This window comes from Paramormyrops kingsleyae, chromosome 2 (genome assembly GCF_048594095.1).
Source record: "Paramormyrops kingsleyae isolate MSU_618 chromosome 2, PKINGS_0.4, whole genome shotgun sequence".
Taxonomy (NCBI): domain Eukaryota; kingdom Metazoa; phylum Chordata; class Actinopteri; order Osteoglossiformes; family Mormyridae; genus Paramormyrops; species Paramormyrops kingsleyae.
The window spans coordinates 9850988-9870270 of record NC_132798.1 but is presented as its reverse complement, the minus strand read 5'-3'; the positions used below and the strand labels follow the sequence as shown (position 1 = coordinate 9870270).

At 43.1% G+C, this 19283-nt stretch overlaps 1 protein-coding gene across 8 annotated transcripts in view; it reads right to left on the bottom strand.

Moving 5' to 3' along the window:
* Positions 1–2075: 2075 nt before the first annotated feature.
* Positions 2076–19283, bottom strand: part of tjp2b (tight junction protein 2b (zona occludens 2)) — a 69013-nt gene continuing 51805 nt past the window's right edge. For 6 of the 8 annotated variants that reach the window (XM_023803355.2, XM_023803356.2, XM_023803351.2 and 3 more), the window contains 16 exons: positions 16779–16890; positions 15494–15612; positions 15253–15316; positions 14488–14638; positions 13724–13832; positions 11193–11412; positions 10214–10398; positions 9460–9555; positions 9191–9270; positions 8867–9077; positions 8497–8597; positions 7908–8129; positions 5956–6066; positions 4729–5073; positions 4512–4597; positions 2076–3402 (listed from right to left, as the gene is read on the bottom strand). In XM_023803355.2, the coding sequence (XP_023659123.1) occupies positions 3234–3402; positions 4512–4597; positions 4729–5073; positions 5956–6066; positions 7908–8129; positions 8497–8597; positions 8867–9077; positions 9191–9270; positions 9460–9555; positions 10214–10398; positions 11193–11412; positions 13724–13832; positions 14488–14638; positions 15253–15316; positions 15494–15612; positions 16779–16890 (2381 nt within the window). In that variant the 3' untranslated portion in view covers positions 2076–3233. Of the gene's footprint in view, positions 3403–4511; positions 4598–4728; positions 5074–5955; positions 6067–7907; positions 8152–8496; positions 8598–8866; positions 9078–9190; positions 9271–9459; positions 9556–10213; positions 10399–11192; positions 11413–13723; positions 13833–14487; positions 14639–15252; positions 15317–15493; positions 15613–16778; positions 16891–18963; positions 19126–19283 lie in introns of those variants that run through there. The other 2 variants (XM_072705183.1, XM_072705192.1) reach the window with 2 other exon arrangements.

The following is a 19283-nucleotide window of genomic DNA, read 5'->3' as shown; positions in this document are numbered from 1 at the left end:
TGGCCCACACAGACTACCTGAATTTTATACGTAATCTTATATAGTGATTACTGTTTCATGGCTGGTGATCCGTTTACCCGATGTACCACAGAGCAGGAAATGTACACATTTATAGTAATAGTTTTTCTCCGTTAGTCTTCCAGCTGTCTGGCAATTGAGGTTGGCTGTATTGTATCAGAGAGAGCTCACTGCCAGACATTTCCTGGCAAAACCATCTCATTGATCTACCACTGTATCTATCTATGGAAGAGGGAGGCACCAGTTGGCAATGGAATGAACGCTGAAACTCCATTTCTGTCTCACTTAACCTGAGGTGTGCCCAGAGGCACAGTAAAGGGAGGAGAGGGGAGGGTTAGGTTAATTCCAAGGGCCCTTGAGTGACAGGAGCCCTGAAAAATGCAGAACATAACTAGATTTGGGGCCCCATATATGCTTTCATGGGACTCAGAATCTCTTGCTGTACCACATTAGTTCCAAGCTCTGTACCAAAATCTTGAACTCTCTCGTTCTGCAGATCTCCAGGAATTTCAGTGTCACTGTCGACTGTAATTCTTCACTTTGACCATGTAAAAGCCCTCACTTGTTCCTGCTAGTTTCTTCTGAAATATATCAAAACTGATACTTTACTCCACAACAGAGTAATTGCCTGTTGCAGTCCGTTATCGTAAGGTCGTTCTGTCACTCCAAATCGTTCACTCCCTCTTTTCCACTCCATAACCCCTCACCTCCTCCTACTCCTCTGCTGGCTCAGAGTCCCATCCCTCCACCTTCTGCCTTTCTTCCATATTTCCAACCCTTTAACAATGCAGGGCAGCCCATGTTCTCAGCTGTTATTCTCCTGGCTAACTGGCACATTTTCTGCAAATCCAGAGTAACTGCTAGTGGTTTTTCTTCTCATCTCTGACAGTCTAATCTCCAAACGCAGAAGGTCCACCTCCTCGGCGCCCATTGTGCTTTGGATCAATCATCTTTGAGGCAATCTTGTGATTTATGTAATTAGCCACACCTATAGATTTTAGCAGTTAAACACTGATGTTTAATCACCAAAACTCTCTTTTTAAAATCAGTCTCAAATCGCACATTTGCTTATGTTCAATAAATCTATGGGTGCAAAATATACAATCACCAAATTATTGGCATTTATCTTAATACATGTAAATGATCTGGGTACGAAGGCAAACTTACTGTTTAAGTAACTAGTGAAACCAGTAAATTAATTTCATTGTTGTGTACGAGTGGGGAAAAAAAACAGTGGAAAACTGGGTTAATCACTTTTAATAGTGTATATAATAAATATCCACCACACTTACCTAGCCCATTCTGCAAAGCTGGCTGGTACAGCCAGATCGGAGCACATGGGAAATGACCAGCTGCTCTCAGACACTTGCTAAGGCATGTTCCAGTCTCAGCCAGAAGCTTGGCAGTACCTCGGCCTGGCATCGGTTACACAGAAGTTTTGGGTTTCTCAGTAAAACTGAGATGTATCGTTAAGGTAAGGCTAACCTGAAGAGGAGGACTGCCAGCCTACAGGGTTCCTGCCTTACAGCAGAGACTGTGACATTTACAGTCAACTTTTATTAACATCCTTTAACTCCCTTTATGTTGTTCAAGTCATGCGTTGTTCCATCTTCACTCAAATAATACTGCAACTGTATTATTAGAGTATCACTGGAGCTTTGCAGCACCATACCTGCAGGTACATTTTCAGTTTTGGAATTTCATTCCAGCACCAAAGATTTTTAAGAGCTCTTCATTATTTACAATTAAATTGTAGCAGCATCCCAACATCACATTGTCTGGTTTATTACATAATTTATTTTTCTTAACTGATAATCAATAATAATACAATATAGCTGTTCAATAAAAAAAATTGGGGCCAAACTCCATTTAAATCACATTTCTCAGGCTATATATAGTATTTGTGAAACAAACTTGAGCTCCCCCTGGTGGTTAGCTGTGTAATATATGCAAAAGCAGACCACAGGGATTGAGGTACGTATCTATACATCACGTAGTAATGAAACATTTCCTTTACCAGTGTAACTTACTAATCAAAAAGTGTTCAACACAGCAGAAACATTAACAGAACTGTTTTATTATTTCCTTAGTTTTTTTTTTCTTTTCCAGAGTGAGGATCCCAGAGGCCAGGGTAATGACATGGCTCGAAGTTTGTGTACAGAGAGTATGTGTGAGATTTATTTTAACACCAAACTTTTGTAAAATACATTTTATACTGCAGTAAAAACAAGTGTCTTTATATTATTTATCATAATACTGTTTACCTTTTTAAAAAATTAACTTGTTAGCTTTATTTGTATTTGGTGTAGCAAATTAAACTTCAAGGGCTCACACAAGACCAAACGACCATGGTCTCATTCTTCTCACAGTTATATCCAAACAAGCGGAATGCAGCGAATGAAAACCATGTTTGAAACACTGTAGCTCTTCCATGAAAATATAGTAAACCAACATATAATCAAGCAGATGTAGTATACATTCAAATTTTGTGGTCAAATGACAACACTCTCATATTCCAGCCAGTCTTCTCAGAATCCCTATTCTGAAAGAGACCGTTCTGACCACACACCGCTTGCAATGAAGACGGGGACATTTATCGTTAAGGTTCTGGTGTCGTTGGTTCCCTGTTATCCCTTCAGATTTGATGGTTCTCTGCTCGCAATGGGCTCGTTTGTTCTACGTGCATCACACAACCATGGTATTCAAAGGAAAAAAGGCACTTCAAAAACACATTAGCAAATCCCAGTGTGCGCATGTGTGTCTGAGCGTGTTCACAGGAAGGCAGGAATAGATGGAGAGAAGATGACCAAACGTGTAATTACGAATGACCTGGTGAGACAGACTGGTAGTTGTTTACTCTTCGACGATTACAAAAACAAAAACGTAACAAAACGGGCTGCAAAAAGTCAAGAAGTTTTGGTTCGAAGTCAGAAAAAGGGACAACGTGGCGATCGTTTGCAGCTGCTCTGTAGAAACTGAAATGTTTGCATAGGCAATAGAAAGTGGCTCCTGATTAATAAACAAAACAAGTAAATACAAATAAATCCAACTTTTTTTTTTTATCCACATGGACAGATATTTGAACTTCTTAGAAGCAAGGACAACTTAAAAAGAGGAAGGCTTCTGAGTCAGCAGCAGGTCGGTGCAGGGAGTGTATGTACCCTGTGGAATGGTGGCCGGCGGCCAGCCGAGGCTGTCTGCCTCTATAGCTGCCTCTACAGCTCAGTGTCCTGGTACTGCTGTGAGCTGCCAGGGTAGCCCCGTGTGTTCTGTTCGGCCAGCTGCTGCCGGTACTCCTCTTCCCCGCCGTGGTAATATGGTGACCGGCTCTCAGAGTAGGGCTGCTTGGAAGGCGAGGTCTGGGGCTCTGGCCGCGAGCTTGAACTGGGCACAGGAGACAAGCCGTTATCCTGTCAGCTTAGTAGGTGGAGTCCCCCTACCCCAAAGCCCACTGTATCCTGACCTGATCATACAACATTTACATTTATTTATTTAGCAGTTAAAACCAAAGTGACATGCTACTGTGAAAGCAGGATGAGCCAGTCCAGTTTGGGTTAAAGGCCTTACTCAAGTGTCTAACAGTGGAAAGATTCTGACAACCATGGGATTTGAACCTGCAACCTTCTTAAACTGTCCTAACCCCAAAAAACACACAATGCCCATTTAGTACAGCAGTTAATCCATTTTGTAGCACCAGGTCACGTTAAGTAAACTGTCCCAAGATTTAGGCCACTTGCGGCTAGAACCCTACTGTTTGCCCCTGCTGTTACGTCATAGCCACAGAGGGGGGCGCTGCTGCTATATCACTGAGTAAATTGCCCCATTAATCTAATGGCGCAAATGGGGGAAAACTAAAAATGATTACAATATTAAAGTTGCTTTAAAGGTCTGACAAGAAATTAAATGCTAGTAGTGCAGGTGTTAAGGAGCTGAACTTGTGAATGTTTAGGGAATCTTACTCTTGCAATAAAGTGTCTGACCTGGTCCCAGAAAAACATCAAGCTGTATAATTTACTAAAATGTAAGTATCCTTACAAATAAGAAAAAGAATATCGATCATAAAGAAATAAGAGTAATGAATAATGCTTTTATTGCATTTTCTACTGACTGAATTGTAGTCTTATTAAGCTCTTGCTTCGTCTGGCAGATGTTGTGTAGCTGTTGCTCCAACACTCTCTTGAAGCTGGACCTTCACTGGAAGCTCAGCCTACCTGCACTTATGCCTAGGCGACTCCTTGACGGCATGAATGTTTGTAATGTGCTACTTGCCTCGTTTCACTTTGGACAAATAAATGTAGTGTAAATAAATATAAATCAATGATACCACATTTCCCCCTATGATCAATAGTTTATATAATCTCAAAAACATCGTGAAAGTTCTGTGTGATGAGGCATAAGCTGGGGCTGCATCAAGTCTTGGGCAAAGACAGAACAGATATTCCTGCCTTAATCAATATAATGATCAAGGTCACATGATTAGATGTTGCTCTTACCCTATTGGTTGCGGTCGGCTGAGGTCGGCCTTTGGTGGCTTCGAAGGAACCGCATAGATATCCGGATGCCTCTGAGCAATTTCCAGCTAAAAAGCAATATGACAATTGGAATAAACCTATCGATATGCCTCATTTAATGGCCAAACACCAGTATCTAGGTTAAGCTAATGTAAATGAAAGCAAACAGGGTGGTCCTGCATATGAATGCTGTGCTTACCCTGGCGCTCTGGGCTTCCTGCAGCTCCAGCATCCTCTGCGTCCGGGCAAAGTGGTCCATCTTCTCGAAAGCTTTCACCTTGCCAAGAAAGGACTTCTGGGATGGGTCTTCGGGGCTCTCCGGCACCCCAGCCCGGTCACCAGGGGGCTGGCTGTCAGGCGTGCCCCTGGGGATGCGGGACTGGTAGGTGGGTTTGAGGGAAACGGGGGGTGGTAGGGGCTTTCCGCTGTAGGAGTCCTGGCTGCGTGGGTGATCGCTGCTCGTGGGACTGCTGGAGTGAGAGTCGTAACCTCTGCGGGGGCTGGGCTGTACGCGAAGCCCCTTGTCTCGGGACTGGGCTTTCATCTGCAAGGGTAACAAGCCTCGTCCACAACAGCCTAGAATGTCCAACCGCCCACAACACATACAGCACTCTTGCGGGTGCCCCTGGAGAGACCCAGCAGATGTGGTCTTACACCAGTCTCACCCAGATTAACCAGTTTAATTGCACCCCAAGCTACAGCGCTATAGTACATCCTAGTTCAAAGCGGATTTCCCTCAATGAGTTTTTGCAATCACAGCAGACCTAGTGTGTGGTATCCATAAAGCTAGCAATCTCCATTTATTACTCTCCAGTTCTCATGAACATGACGACTTTCAAAATAAAACAAACCCAGCTCCTTACTTCATACTCTCAAACATCTCAGAATGATAAATTAACTGAACCTCTGAATAAAATTCAATAAACTTCAATGCAATTTTCTATCTTTACATAATTCACTTCATATATGCTACAAAGAACCTGCGTTTCTATAATGAACAGAACCATATATGCATTTCAAACCAATATTGCAGATGACAAGCTACACAGAATGGATTTGGAAGGGTGTAAGTGGAACCCTATGACAACACAGAAGCTACTGAAGTCCTGCTGTGGTCCACTGAGCCTCTCTGTGATGAGTCAGAATCTCAGGGAAGACACATTCGCCTTGGAGCACCATTCTTTAAAAAGAAGGGGAGTCAAATATTTGTTTTTTTTTCTATTTATAATAGGATGGAGAAAGAGAAGGTTCTGTGTTGCTGGCTAAAGGCAGGCAGTAGTAATATCACAGGTTTGTTTCTGACTGCCCTGCTCATTACTCTCATTCACCTCATGACCACCGATCCTGGCAGATTAAAGGCTACAGTAGTGTGGTTAGTGACATCTAGGAGAACAGGGAAGGTGGGGGGGGGGGGGGGTCGTCTCACCTTGGGTGTTTCAGGGACAAAGGAAGGAGGGGGGCTAGATTCCCGAGGTGCCTCCCGAATCCCAAACGTCTTCATGCGTATTCGTGAATCTGGGCTCGGTCGCCTCGAAAGCTACAGATCAGCCGATGGGAGAAAGACAGGTGTGAGGGGAGGGGGGAGGCGGGGTTTGGCACCGGGCACAGGGAGGCTGCCTCAGGAATAGGGCTGCTCGATATCACACCGCGACTGTATGCCGCATGCACAATGATCTGCAGGGTTTTAGGTAATGGGCAAAACATTTGTCTGGATGCTGGCATTTCAGTACTATACAGATGTTTACTTATGCCCACAATTGGTTAAGCAGATTTGCAGTGTGCCTAAAATGGTAATATTATGAAGCCCAAAAGTTAGTAATCTGCATAAATTCGGCGTATCCTTATGCTTAATAAACGTGTGGAGCTTTACATAGCAAGAAGGACCACCACACCACCGATGTCCTCTTACCTTATCCACAGTATCTCCCCTTTTAAAATACGTTGTGGCTGAGCTGCCCCTTTCTTCACCGCCACTTCAGTGCTTATCATTTCCATGATTTACCAAACCAGTAGCATGTGCTGTGCTGTGCTAACCAAATTTAACACATGTAAGGATACGCCGAATTTATACAGAACACTAACTTTTGGGTGTCACACTGCACATCTAGACATACTGCTAATCTGCTTACCAAATTGTGGCCATGAATGTAAACTTATGAATAGTACCAAAATGCCAGTGTCCGGACAAACGCTTCACCCATCACCTGAAGCCCTGCTGATTTTTGCAGAAGTGGCATATAACACCGGCCGACATTTAAAAATTTTTTGGTAGGTGATTTAACAAAAACAAGTGCATGTTCTACAGTTTTTCATGTAGTTTCAGAATATGGCTTCTAATTTGCCACCGCACATCTGGTTTTGTCACAATTTACAATTATAGTTCATAATATCAAATGACATTTTTCAAACACCCTTCACAGTTCTGTATACAAAGGCCAGCATCAGTGGACCTGCAGCAGCATACCCGTAAGTTTACATAACTGCAAGCTGCCTGTAAACCCTGCTGACTAGTTTGTACAAAACAATTAGTCTATGACAGGTTACTGGTGATTTTAAATGACTGGTATCAAAATGACATTATTAGGTATACAATGCATTGTATATGAGAAAAAGTTAAGTCGAAATCACAGAAAAACCAGACATGCTAGAGCGAAACTATATGTACTAAAAATGTTTGTTTATGAAGGGTGTTTGAAAAATGTCATTTGATACTATTCACCAAATTTGATGTCGGCTAGTGCAATGGCAGTTATATCGCAATGTGATATCGTGCAGCCCTACTCAGGACACCGTCTGCCGATAGACTAACGTGGGTCGGGCCTGTCCAGAAGAAGCCATGTTTGGTCTGGATATCATGTGACAACACAGGGCCAATTAAAGCAGGGTTTCTCAAAAAATGGTCCTGGAGACCAGAATCCAACACAGTTTGCAGTTTTCCCTGTTCAAACATATCTATTAATATGTATTACATATCTACCTGATAATAAGCTAATTAGGATGCGTTTCATTGGGGAAGTCTGCAAACTGTGCTGAATTGTGGCTCTCCAGGACCGGAAATTGACTAATCCTGAATTAGAACAGCATTTCAAGGTGTGGATAATGATGGCTAGGTAGATGGTACACAATACTGATATTTTCTTTACTGAATATACCGAATATGGAACTTTAACCTTTATGCTGAACTTTAAACTGCAGTTGCTATTTCTGGTATTTTTCTTCAATTCCAACAAAAAAAGAGAGAGATATTTATACATGATCCATTTCCACTTTTTACACAATATACATATATGTCTCTGCATATATTATATGATAGGAGACCTTCCTCACCAGGATAGACTGCAGAGAATGTGTTATATCCAGTATTGTGCAAGACCTCACCTCTTCAGCTAGGACAGGCTCGGAGGATCGACTGATGGCGGAAACATGCGGCTCGCCTATCGGCTCGTCCGGCTCGTTGTCAGTGTAGGCCCCGCCCTCATCGGCCGTGTCGTCGCAGTCACTGACAAGCCGGCTATCCATGCTCAGATAGTCGGCACTCATGGCTGAGAGGTAGGACATGCGATCGTCATGGAGATCAAGATCCCCTTCTGTCAAGTCCAGCTAAAAGAGACACATGATGGATCTTTGTACAGAGAGGAACGAAACAAAAACAAAAACAAAAAGAACCAAGCTGTAGACCACCACCAACTGAAGAAGATGTTCAACAAAGCATGCAAAGAAACCATGCACAAGAGAGGCATCGGAGGCTCTTCTTGGCGTGTGAAAATCTAAGATAACGATAGAAAGAATGAAATAACTAAAGGACATGCATTAAAAAGTTAGAGATGTACTTCGTTTACCATTAGAAAACATGTATAACATGAAGAATTAAAGAGGTGGAAAGACTGCAGCCGTAATGAGGCTGAATTGAGAAGCTGGGCTATGATGGGATGCTGGTTTGTATCTTCGTGGCCCCGCCTCCATTTACCTTCCCTTCGGACACCCAAACGGCCTGAGCCTGCTGCTCGCGTATGGAGTCCTTCACACTCCCATACCACGCGTCATTGGCAGAGTTCAGATCAATTGTGGCTGAGGGGGATCAGAAGAGGTGGCCATAGGAACACAAACGACATGTCAGATACAGGGATACGGAAACAGATAGGGAGCGAGCCTGCAGTACAAGCATAGGCTTTCATAAACTGCTTGTTTACTGGTTGCCGATTCATCTTTGCTTTTGGACTGTAACAATTAAATAGCGCTTTTAACAGTGATTGTACTTGTTGTTAGACTATTCTGATTTTTCCAGAAGTTCATTCCTGTGAGTGTGATCCATGCAAAGCTTTGCTGCTCAGACTGACCAGTGAAGAGATGTGAGCAGGTCTTCCTCAGCTTGACCGCCTGGTCGTGCAGCTTCCGGGAGCTGCGGCCGGAACCTGGGATGACACGCTGGCGCATGGTCTTCACTCCCTGCTTGCTGTCGGGGTTGAAGAAGATGACGATGGGATACCACTGAGTGTAGTTGAGTGTGTCCACAGCCTTTGGCGTCACATCCAGCAGAGCGTGCTTCTCCTGGGCGGTGGAGCGAGAAAGGGGGCGTGGGTGACAGCAGGTCAGCTGACCACCAAACGACCTGAATCTGCTTCTACACACTCGTGATGCCGACAGAGCGGTGTGACCCAAACCTGTTCAATAATCTGCCGGATGGTGTTAAGGCGCACCACGCCTGGGGACTTCTCTGACCCCGCATCTTTGGGCTCTGTTTCTGAGGGAGACATGTGAGACAGCCATGAATGCAGACTCACTACCCAAATAATTGTGTAAATAGTGCAAATGAGACTTGAAAAAAACGAAGAAAAAAAAAAAAAACCCTGTAGGCTTGAGGACAGTGAGTTTCCCTGGACCACAGTCTCGTTGCTACATGCCTGCCCCAGCACAAAGGTGTAGCACTTACTGGCAATCAGGAACTCATTAGGCAGGTCTGAGGATAGCTTCTCAATAGCTGCATCGGCGATGGGTCCAAACAGCACCACAGGTCTCTTGAAACCAGCTGAGAAGAAGAACAAAGCAAAGTGACACTCAAGGTTACGCTCAGGTGTGTTTCCTGCTACATATATGTGCAGTATCCAGGACTTTAAGGCTTCAGTTAATCAACTACCAGTCAAGAAGTGGCTCCGTGTCCCCAACCCTTGTCCTCGTGGCAGCTTATCATTCTGGCCTAAGGACAAGTTACACTGCAGATGCTTCCAGATCAATAAATCTCATTAACGAGTCAATAAAACGCATCCTAATGTGCTTTGCACCACTGTGATCCTGAGACATGCTTGGGAGTGCAGATTTGTTTTCTTTTCTGCCTCTTCTCATCGCTCCCGTTACTTTCCAAGCTCTCTGAAAAGCCTCTTCTTTTTTTGAGAGTCTGCAGACACAGGGGCCACCTGGGATCTCCAAAGGTCCAGATACAAGCAGTAAATCCCTGATAAATCCTTGCACCAAGTTTCAGTTGATGTAAGATGAACACGATATCTCTATAACATGGTTCTACAACCCTGTCAGGTGCACCTCATATTTGATTGATATAATCCGATGACTCTTGATTAGAAGGCCACCTGAACTGCCCAATCCCTCAGAGGCCATGTCTGTAAGGGGACATGCTTAATCTAGACCACTCTGTAACAGGCAAGGGAGTCAAGGAGACTAAAAGGACTTACCTTCTCGTAAGACCACCCTCTCGTAGGCAGGGAACCGGGTACCAATGGGGGTGGAACCCATATCATCGCGGGTCTTCCGAAGGTCCTTTTTCCGAGCTGCCCTTTGGCCACGCAACCTCCAGAAATCTGCCCTGTCGTTTCCTGCCCCCTTTTGAGAGTTCTGCACACTGGCCATTTGATCAGCCCTGATGACGAAAGACAGATGTCAAAACACTTCCTGTGTGTAACTTTTATCGACTAAGGTAAATCTACCTTAATAAGCTCAGACCGTGATATGGGAGATGTTTGCTACACAGTGAAGCCTTTCATACAGAATGATATGATGACAATTGTTGTGGAATTTCTTATATATATATATCAGCTGGTGACTATATGGTGCTGTCACCCTACAGGGGGAGAAAGACCAAGCTCTTTGAGGGTACAGGCTCGTCGAGGGAGGTCAAATGAAGGACACACTCCAGCCTCATCCTCTGTCAGTCTAATCTTCCAGCAAATAGACTCCTTCCTCTGACATTTTCTCGTGTCTAAGCATCTAATACGTTACTTACAAGGGATTGGATGAAAGTAGCTGTAAAGACCTTTTATTCCTGCTGGGGGCCCTAACTCTCCTCCTGTTCTCTATCCCCTGCAGACTGGCGCAGGGAGGCGTGAGCCACTGACGAAGCTCTGCTGAAATTGATTTAACACCTAGCACATCACTCACAGCTGCCGGGCCTTACGCTAAGGGCCTTTCTCATTCTCACCGCGTACGGCGTGAGTTTAAAACCTCAGTGCCGCAAGCTGCAAGTGGAAATGCTGGAAGCTCAGTGTATCTGGGGCCTGATGCAAGACATTCTTCATTTACGGCCTACAAGAGACTCTAGAGGTGAAGAAAAATGCCAAACATCCTATAGCATAGGATACCAGAAATAGCACAACCTAGTAGTAATAATGCACAACCAATCCAACAAGAATAGCGGCGTAACAGCAACAACGTTACCTGCTTTTATTCGGAATGATGCCCTTCTCCAGAAGCCGGTTGTCTCCTCCTACTCGAACAGCCAGCCAGTTGCCCAGTTTTCCATCATATAGGGTGTCCACCACCTTAAAGATCTCTCCCCGTGAGAAGGACAGACCCTGTGGAGACTCCTTTTCATACTCAAAGTGGGTCCTGATGAAGAACGAGTCCCCTCGGCCGGATGCCAGGATGTCCTTGTAAACTGGAACAAGGCAGAGAGACAAATGAGCCTCTGGTTGGGTCACCTCCAGTAGGAAAACCTGCACCTCTCCAGCGTTAAATTACAGAAACCTGGGCTGCACTAAATATAGAATGTAAAAATACATTTAACATCAAACACAGAAAGAACTTCACTGTGATACTATATTTGAAAGGGTTAACTAGGCCAAAAAATTTACTTGGTGTAAAGTCCTCCACAGGTAGCTAGTGAACTAAAAATGTATTTCATGAAAACATCATTAATACGATTATAATAGCACTTTCACCCTTTAATAAATGACTTATCCTATTAAGGTTTGTGGGAGGATCATGGAGTCTATTCCAGGCATCACAGGGCACAAGGTACAGCCTGGATGGGATACCAGTCCATTGCAGGGCACATGTGCACACGCACACAACACAGAGATACCAAAGAGCATGTTAGTCTGTGACAGGAAACTTGCATGACATGGGGTGAACATGTAAACTCAATACAGGCAGAAAAAAAGAGGGCTTCGAACCCTCAACCCTAAAGGTGTGGGATAACAGGGCTACCTACTGAGACACCGTGCCTCATGAGTGAATCTTAAATGTATTTTGTAAATGCATACAAAATCCCTTTTTTAAAAGATATCCGAGCAATTATTTCAAGAAGAGGGATTGTTACTGCCACCTGCTGTTCACTTTTCTTTTTACAGAGATGAATGAGGCAGTAGTTCAGAAAAATCCATGTAGTCAGAGGTACTATACACAACGGCTATTGTATCCTTAGTGTCAGTATTGTAACATTGTACAAATCCTCAATGATATGGAGCTATAGGCCTTTGTAAGTATTTCTGCTGTTTAATACAGTTTCCCATTATGTTTTTTTTTTTTAAATGGGGCTAAACTAGTATAATTTTCTACTTAGAACAATAACACAACCCCAAATAACACTCTTCACCCCTCCCTACTTTATCATTCTGCTGTTACACTCCCACTCCCCCCCCCCTCCCCCGCCCATACTTCCTGAAGCTCTGAGCCAGTCTGATATCTCCCCCCTCTCTCACTCTCCCTCTGGTGGGGAGGGGCAGTTAGCCGGCAGTCCCCTGGGGGGGGCGCTGTCCCAGGCAGGGGGACAAATAGCAGCAGCTACAGCCGAGGTCATTGCTACCCAGCCCACGTTCCTTCCGGTTGCACCCTGGCGGGACCCAGATACCAGAGTTGGTGGGATTCCAAGTTCAAAAGCAGCTCCAAATGCTCAGCCCTCTCTCACCCACCTGCTTGCTTTACAGAATTTGACTTGCTAATGGATTACTGCTCCACAGATGAGCCCAGGCTCACGCAGGCCCAGCAACACACACACAAACGCGCAGACACACACACACACACACATGCATGCATACCGCCTCAGCATCGTGTTAATGTCAAATCTGTCCCGCAAAGTAGGGCACCTCGCTGGCAGTGCAACACAGAAACTGCCCGCATAATCAAAGGGACCTGGCACAACGGTGATATGACTGTCCTCAGTCATGCTACATTGCTGCTTGAGGCAGGATGGCAGTATTATAGTATTACAGCCTTGGAGAAAAACACACAGAGAATCTTGTATCACTGTGGGCTGGATGAGGCTGGAAAGCCAGCTTCCAGATCGCATCATGTTTCTCCGCTGTCACGTTCCAGAGCTTGCTTTGCATATTCTAAAAATGCCCTTTTCCCTCATGCCAATCCTGCCAAGGGTGGGAAAGAGTTGTCCTGGCACCACGAAGAGCACAGGCCATGATGTCACCAGCTAAAACTGGTTCCTGCCAGTTCTTTTTCTAGTGTCGATGCTACCAGTTAAACTATGAAACAAAGATGGCCATGAACATGTCGCTGTCAGGCTGAACAACAAAAGTCAGGTCTGCAGCTCACTGATGTAGACAATAAAGGGCTGATAGTTTTAATTATGTATCATTTTATAATTGCATTAGTTTTACTATCTTTTTTAACTAACACATTTAGCTATTGTTGATATAGACTGATAAAAAGAATGAGCCCTTATGACTGATGATTACTGCTTCTTGCGGGGAGGGGGCTACTGCTAAAACGCTTACAGAGTGATGTGCATTCATGTGAAAGAGGCCATTGTGACATCCCTAGTTCTAGAACTTCTAATTCTCAACTATTAGTGTCATGCCACTGATGTAACCTCTAATGAGACCACTGAGACCCCAAAGCCAAGAGTAATTGTGCAAATTGTGGTTAGGAAACAAAATGGTTACTGTTGTTGTTTAAGGGACATGCTGAAAGTGTAGACAGTGGGTGTTTGATGGGAGTGGGGGGTTGGCACACACCATCGGACTTGCTCTGTGCCAGTATGGTCACGGTGTCCCCTTTGGGTATCTCCAACAAGAACAACACCGCTTCCTCTCGGACGAGGCCCCTGAAGTCGACATTGTTCACCTGCAGGGATGCAGAGGGACGCGATCAGCCAGAGTGCAGCTCCGCATGACACCAGGCATCTGAATAGTCCAGTTGCAGTGCAGATGGTGTGTCATTAAATCCCACTGCTAACACCAAACAGCAGCAAACTGGAGCTCAAGGTTTTCAGAAACTGGTTGTTGTTTTTAACGGCCTATACTAAACTTTCTCAGATGTCTTAGGAGACTAATTTTCTCAAGTCTGTAAAATGACAGCTGCAAAAAATGTAACTACAGCGATAATCAGAATTAGGGAGCAGAAGATAACACATGATTTAAACCATGACCATCTGATTGAAGGTTATGAGGCCACCTGTCCCCTCAAATGGCCCAAAAGATTATTTACAATTATTTGCCAAACATTTAAGTATAATGGGGTATATATGTCTGCCTAGTAAGTATAAAAGAAATGATGTATTACAGGACAATGCCAGATGCCAACAGAAGTAACAAGGCTGGATATGTGAATGAGATTCTTTCACATTTTATGGCATCAATTTCCAAAAATTCCCCAGAAAAACTTGGAAATTTGGGATCTTGAGAACCTTGCAGACTATGATAAACTGCATTCAGCACATGGGGATATGCGGCTGTCCTCAGGAAAAAAAGAATGGTGGAAATACAGCTGAAAGACACACCTTCAGGATTTGGTTCCCGGTTTGGAGCCCCTCTTCCTCGGCTGGGCTGCCCTCCTGGACTCCTGCGATGAAGATACCCACATCGTTGCCCCCAGCCAGGCGCAGACCGACACTTTCGCCTTTCTGGAAGCTCACCATCGCAGTGTTGCTCCTAAGAAATGAAACAAGCACAAGTTGAGGCTGCTCTCTGACAGCTGGCCATGTACCACATCGCTTCACCACATGGTGGCGCTTAACTAAAAACACCACCAAAGCTAAATCAACTGCAATCGCACTGACTTGTGAAACATAATAGTCAAATACGTCATATCAGAGCCTGAAAGCTATTAGGGATATCTTTGAATATTAAGATAATCCAGCTATTAATAAAATTTAAGTATATTATTAAAAGTATATTACAATAACGATGAAACTAATCGTATTCAACCAAGAAAGGAAATGACATTAGCTTAATTAAAATAAGCGCATTACTGGATTAAGCTTTTAACATCCTGTACAATAAACACTAATTTGATAACACGACAGTTTGTGTTTTCAATATTGTTTTGCACAACAAGGTTTCCTGGCAGTAGCCCTGAGCACCCGGGCTACCATCAGCTTCATCTCTCTGACCTCGTTTTCTGTGGTTGCTCATATGCTACAGTGCCATCCAGTGTTTTGTACAGCTCGGTTCATAAACGTTCTTTGCAACTTTCAGTAATTTTATTTGTAGGTTAGAATATTATAGCATTAAGCACAGAGTATCTCCTAAATATAGATACTCACCCATAAGTGGCTTCGTCCTCTGGGCTGGGCCTCAGAAGGATTTTTGGAGTTGCAATAACGACAGCTAAAATACACCATTAAGATTATTAAGAACACAACTGATAAAAAATAATATTATATAATTAAGAATAGCAATGCTAATGTCTTAGTCTAACAAGTTTTCTAGCTAGTTTCCAAAACTTGCTAAGCTCCATTTCTAAAGCCTTTATAAACACATGCATGGTTCTTTGGGGCTGGATACCAGGGGGCTCCTCCGTTCGCGGCTCCTCTGCGTGCTCCTGCTGGGGATGGTTGTCCTCGGACCCTCGGAAAGAGGATGGCATGCTACCCGCCCTGCCCTGTTTGCTCGGGGGGTCATCCCTGCGCACAAAAGCGGAAGGGGGAATGGAAAAAACAGCCAGTTCCCAAGAAGGTGGGGGCAATATGGCCAAAACAGCATATCACAGTATACTATCTGAATTTGTAACACTACTGGATGCATATTATATATTTAAAATCAAAATCTGCTGTACTACACAGACTTATTTTGGTACCAATTTACAATAAGGCTACCCTTTGCCACTTATACACGGTAGTAACTCATATAAAAAAAATGTGGTATAACTTGTTTATAATTGTCTAGTAATGATTTATAAAGTGTTACAACCTAATTAATAACCTGCTTATAAACCATTTATAATCCCTTTATAAGGGTAGCCTTATTGTAAAGTGGCACCCTTATTTTTTAATTTCTGAACATTATTAATACAATCCACACATCGCCTGGTCTGATCATGGGCTTCACAGGGGTTGAGCGAGGTTTTCCCTACTCTATACTCCACTCTATCAAAAACATGGGGTTCAACGATTCCCCCAGCAGGATGTTTTAGCACTACGGGTGGAAAAGCCAAGCATGAACATTCATTTACTGCTATCACACCCATGAAGGGCCACTTACAGCCTACTTGGAGAGGCACAGTTAGATTGTGTATCCTATGATTTTATAACCGCAGTGCTAGTGCTGAATTCCCAAATCTGATTGGTCAGAAGGGTGATTGATTGATTGTCTATAACCACACACGTAGTGCCAGCCAGGTGAATCACAGTAGTAAATCTGTACACGATTACAAACTTTAATTCGAACTAACATTACTTAAAATTCCAGATGAAGAAGACAATTTAAAAACAACTAACATAAACAGAAATGGTTAATTATTGGAAAAGATGTGTTTTTGACATGTGAAAATAATGTCTATGTGCAAACATGTACATCAGATTTGTAGTTACAATGGTATAAGCGGCTTAATGCACATCCTGCTGTGCTTTAACCTTTATGTATTGTCTTAATAGATACTTTGCCAAAACAGCATGCAGCTCTGGTGGTATTTTAAGTGCTTTTCTCAATAGCAGCAGGGAGAATACAGACCAAAATGTCACAGCCTTTCCCAGTATGTGACTATGCCATGCAGGTGACCAAAAACCCAGTAACGCAAAATGGAGGGTGGTTATGGGAAACGGCGGACTATAGGAATATTCTGGCCTGTTACCCGGGCTTCTCGCGTATCCTCTCGTTTGACGAATGCGAGGAGAGGTCCGAATGACGGGAGCGTCTGTCTTCCTGCGGGGAGTAGGAGCGATACGACTCGATCTCAGAGATGTCTGCAAAAAGGGGAGAGACGGATCCATTAAACCACAGCTTTTCTGTTCCCATTTTGCACCCAGCAGAAAACCCTCCACAAGTCCCAAGAAGCACCAGTAGAAGTCCTCGCATACCACAGTAAAGCAGTTAGATACATTTCTGCCTCGTTATAACATCTGAAAAATAAAAAAATATATACACATCACTGCCTCCTTTGGTGATTGGCAAAGTGCACAAAAACCGATCCCCTAATTTATATAAATTTCTGATAAATTGCTACTTAAGTTCAAGAAAGTTACATTTAAATTTGATATCTTGTGCTCCCTTGCAGTGGCATGTGCACATTAAACATTTATATTATTCCATAATACAGCATTTCTGGCTTTATGACTTTTGTACAGGCAATTCAGTTAAAGCATATGACTGTGCAAAATCTACATTCTCCAACATGAATGATATGAAAATCTATCAGAAAAGAAGGCAGTGAACAGCATATCATTATAAAGAGGCAGAGTACAGCGTATGCATCGTAAGAACAACCTCAGAAAACCAAAGAACCTTAACCAGTCTTTACAGGACCCAGGTGTGAGACCGCGGCAAAGAGCAGCTTGAATTGTCCTGGTAAACAATGTCACAAAATAAACAAATTACACGCTTCTGCTGTTCCCCTCAGGATAAATGTCATATTTAAAGTCCACAAACTTTTTGTTTTGACCCACGTTTCCCCAGGACAATTCAGAAAATCACAGTTAATTTACACAATGAATTAATACACAATTAGACAGCAGAACGACATTATTAGGGCCGTTAAGAGTTTAAAGATGAGGGTCGGACCGAAAAGCAGGCTGTCGTTACCAGCATTTTAATGAGAGCAGTATGTGGGACCCACATTTGCTCCCTCTCTCAGCCTGGAGAGAGACTGAAGCACAGGATGCTTTTTCTAAGATGACGACGTCTGGTTTCCAAGAAAAGATGTGGCTAGATTTTCATTTAGGGGTTTAAAAATGGCACAGATGTGGGACACATATGCAAAGAACTTTTTTTCCATATTTGGTTGAGGTTGTGCATTCATCCGAAGATTCAGAAAGAAACTAAAATCTCATATTTAAGAACTGCAGGAGGCCAGCGAAGCCAGGCTGTGAGATATGGGGCAGCTCCCACAGAACGTGGAGACAAATTACAGTTTACATTAGGCTGGAAAGGGTACAATTACAGTCTACTTCCTGTGGGGGGGGGGGGGGGAGTGGGAGTCAAAGAAAATCAAGGGGAACAGACCCGGAAGTCTGTTAGATCAAACAGAAATGAGTGAGATTACAGTGCAGAAAAGCTGGCATTATAAACAGTTGGACTGAAGACCAGCGACCGCACTGGGGGCTTCCTATGGTGGACGACAAAGTGTGCCCCCCCAGCCTGCATGTGAAAACAGGTCAGCGAGACCGACCACAAGGCTGGGGGGGCAGCCGGGACACTAGGATCAATTCCCTCTCTGTGTCCTTGACCCCCCCAGACAGCCAATCACACACAAGTATATATATATATATATATATATATATATATATATATATATAAAAATAATTTGGGGACATATTCCATTGTTTTATAGTAACCATCACAGGAAAAGATAATAGCTTCTAGTTACTATTATGATTAATGTTCAGAAAAAAACCATTCAAAATGGCGTATTATATTGTAGGATAATTCGAGGAAGTTTACCCTATTTACAAAGAGACCTTTAAGAAACAAACTGGCAAAACTAAACAGGCACATTTGTAGCTATAACAAACACTGTGGCAAGAGAGTGAGAATCATTACAGTTTATGCGGGATCAAAAGTAATGGAGAATACAGCTTAAGGTTCTCCACAAACAGATACTGCATTATTAAGTATATCCTGCATACAAATTATTATTATTATTATTATTATTATTAATAATAATAATAATAATAATAATAATAATAATAATAATAATAATAATAAAACCTCACTGCAGAACTAAGAATGTGAGCTCCAAGTCTGCAAGTTAAGAAAAAGCTCACGTCCAGAATGACACAGCCAAATATGGCATTAACTAAAATAAATCACACCATACAAAATAGAGCATAAAATATTTTTATTGATATTGGAAATACGAAAAAAAGTTAGCAAAAGAGAAATGCAAAAGCTTTACAATTCTGTCAAGGCACAGTCATTTTACAGATAAATGGCAACAAAAAGGCGTGTCTCGGTGTCCATCTGTTAAAAGTATGATACTTTATCTGTAAAAAGAAAGACACAAAATAGATTTTTTTGTAAAATCAAAATCCTCGGTCAAGGGAACTTCCTGGAATGAAATGCAATGAAAGGAAAAAAAAAGCATGGAAGATCAAGTACAGAAGACAAAACGACAAAAAAGAATCACCGGATTATTTCAACC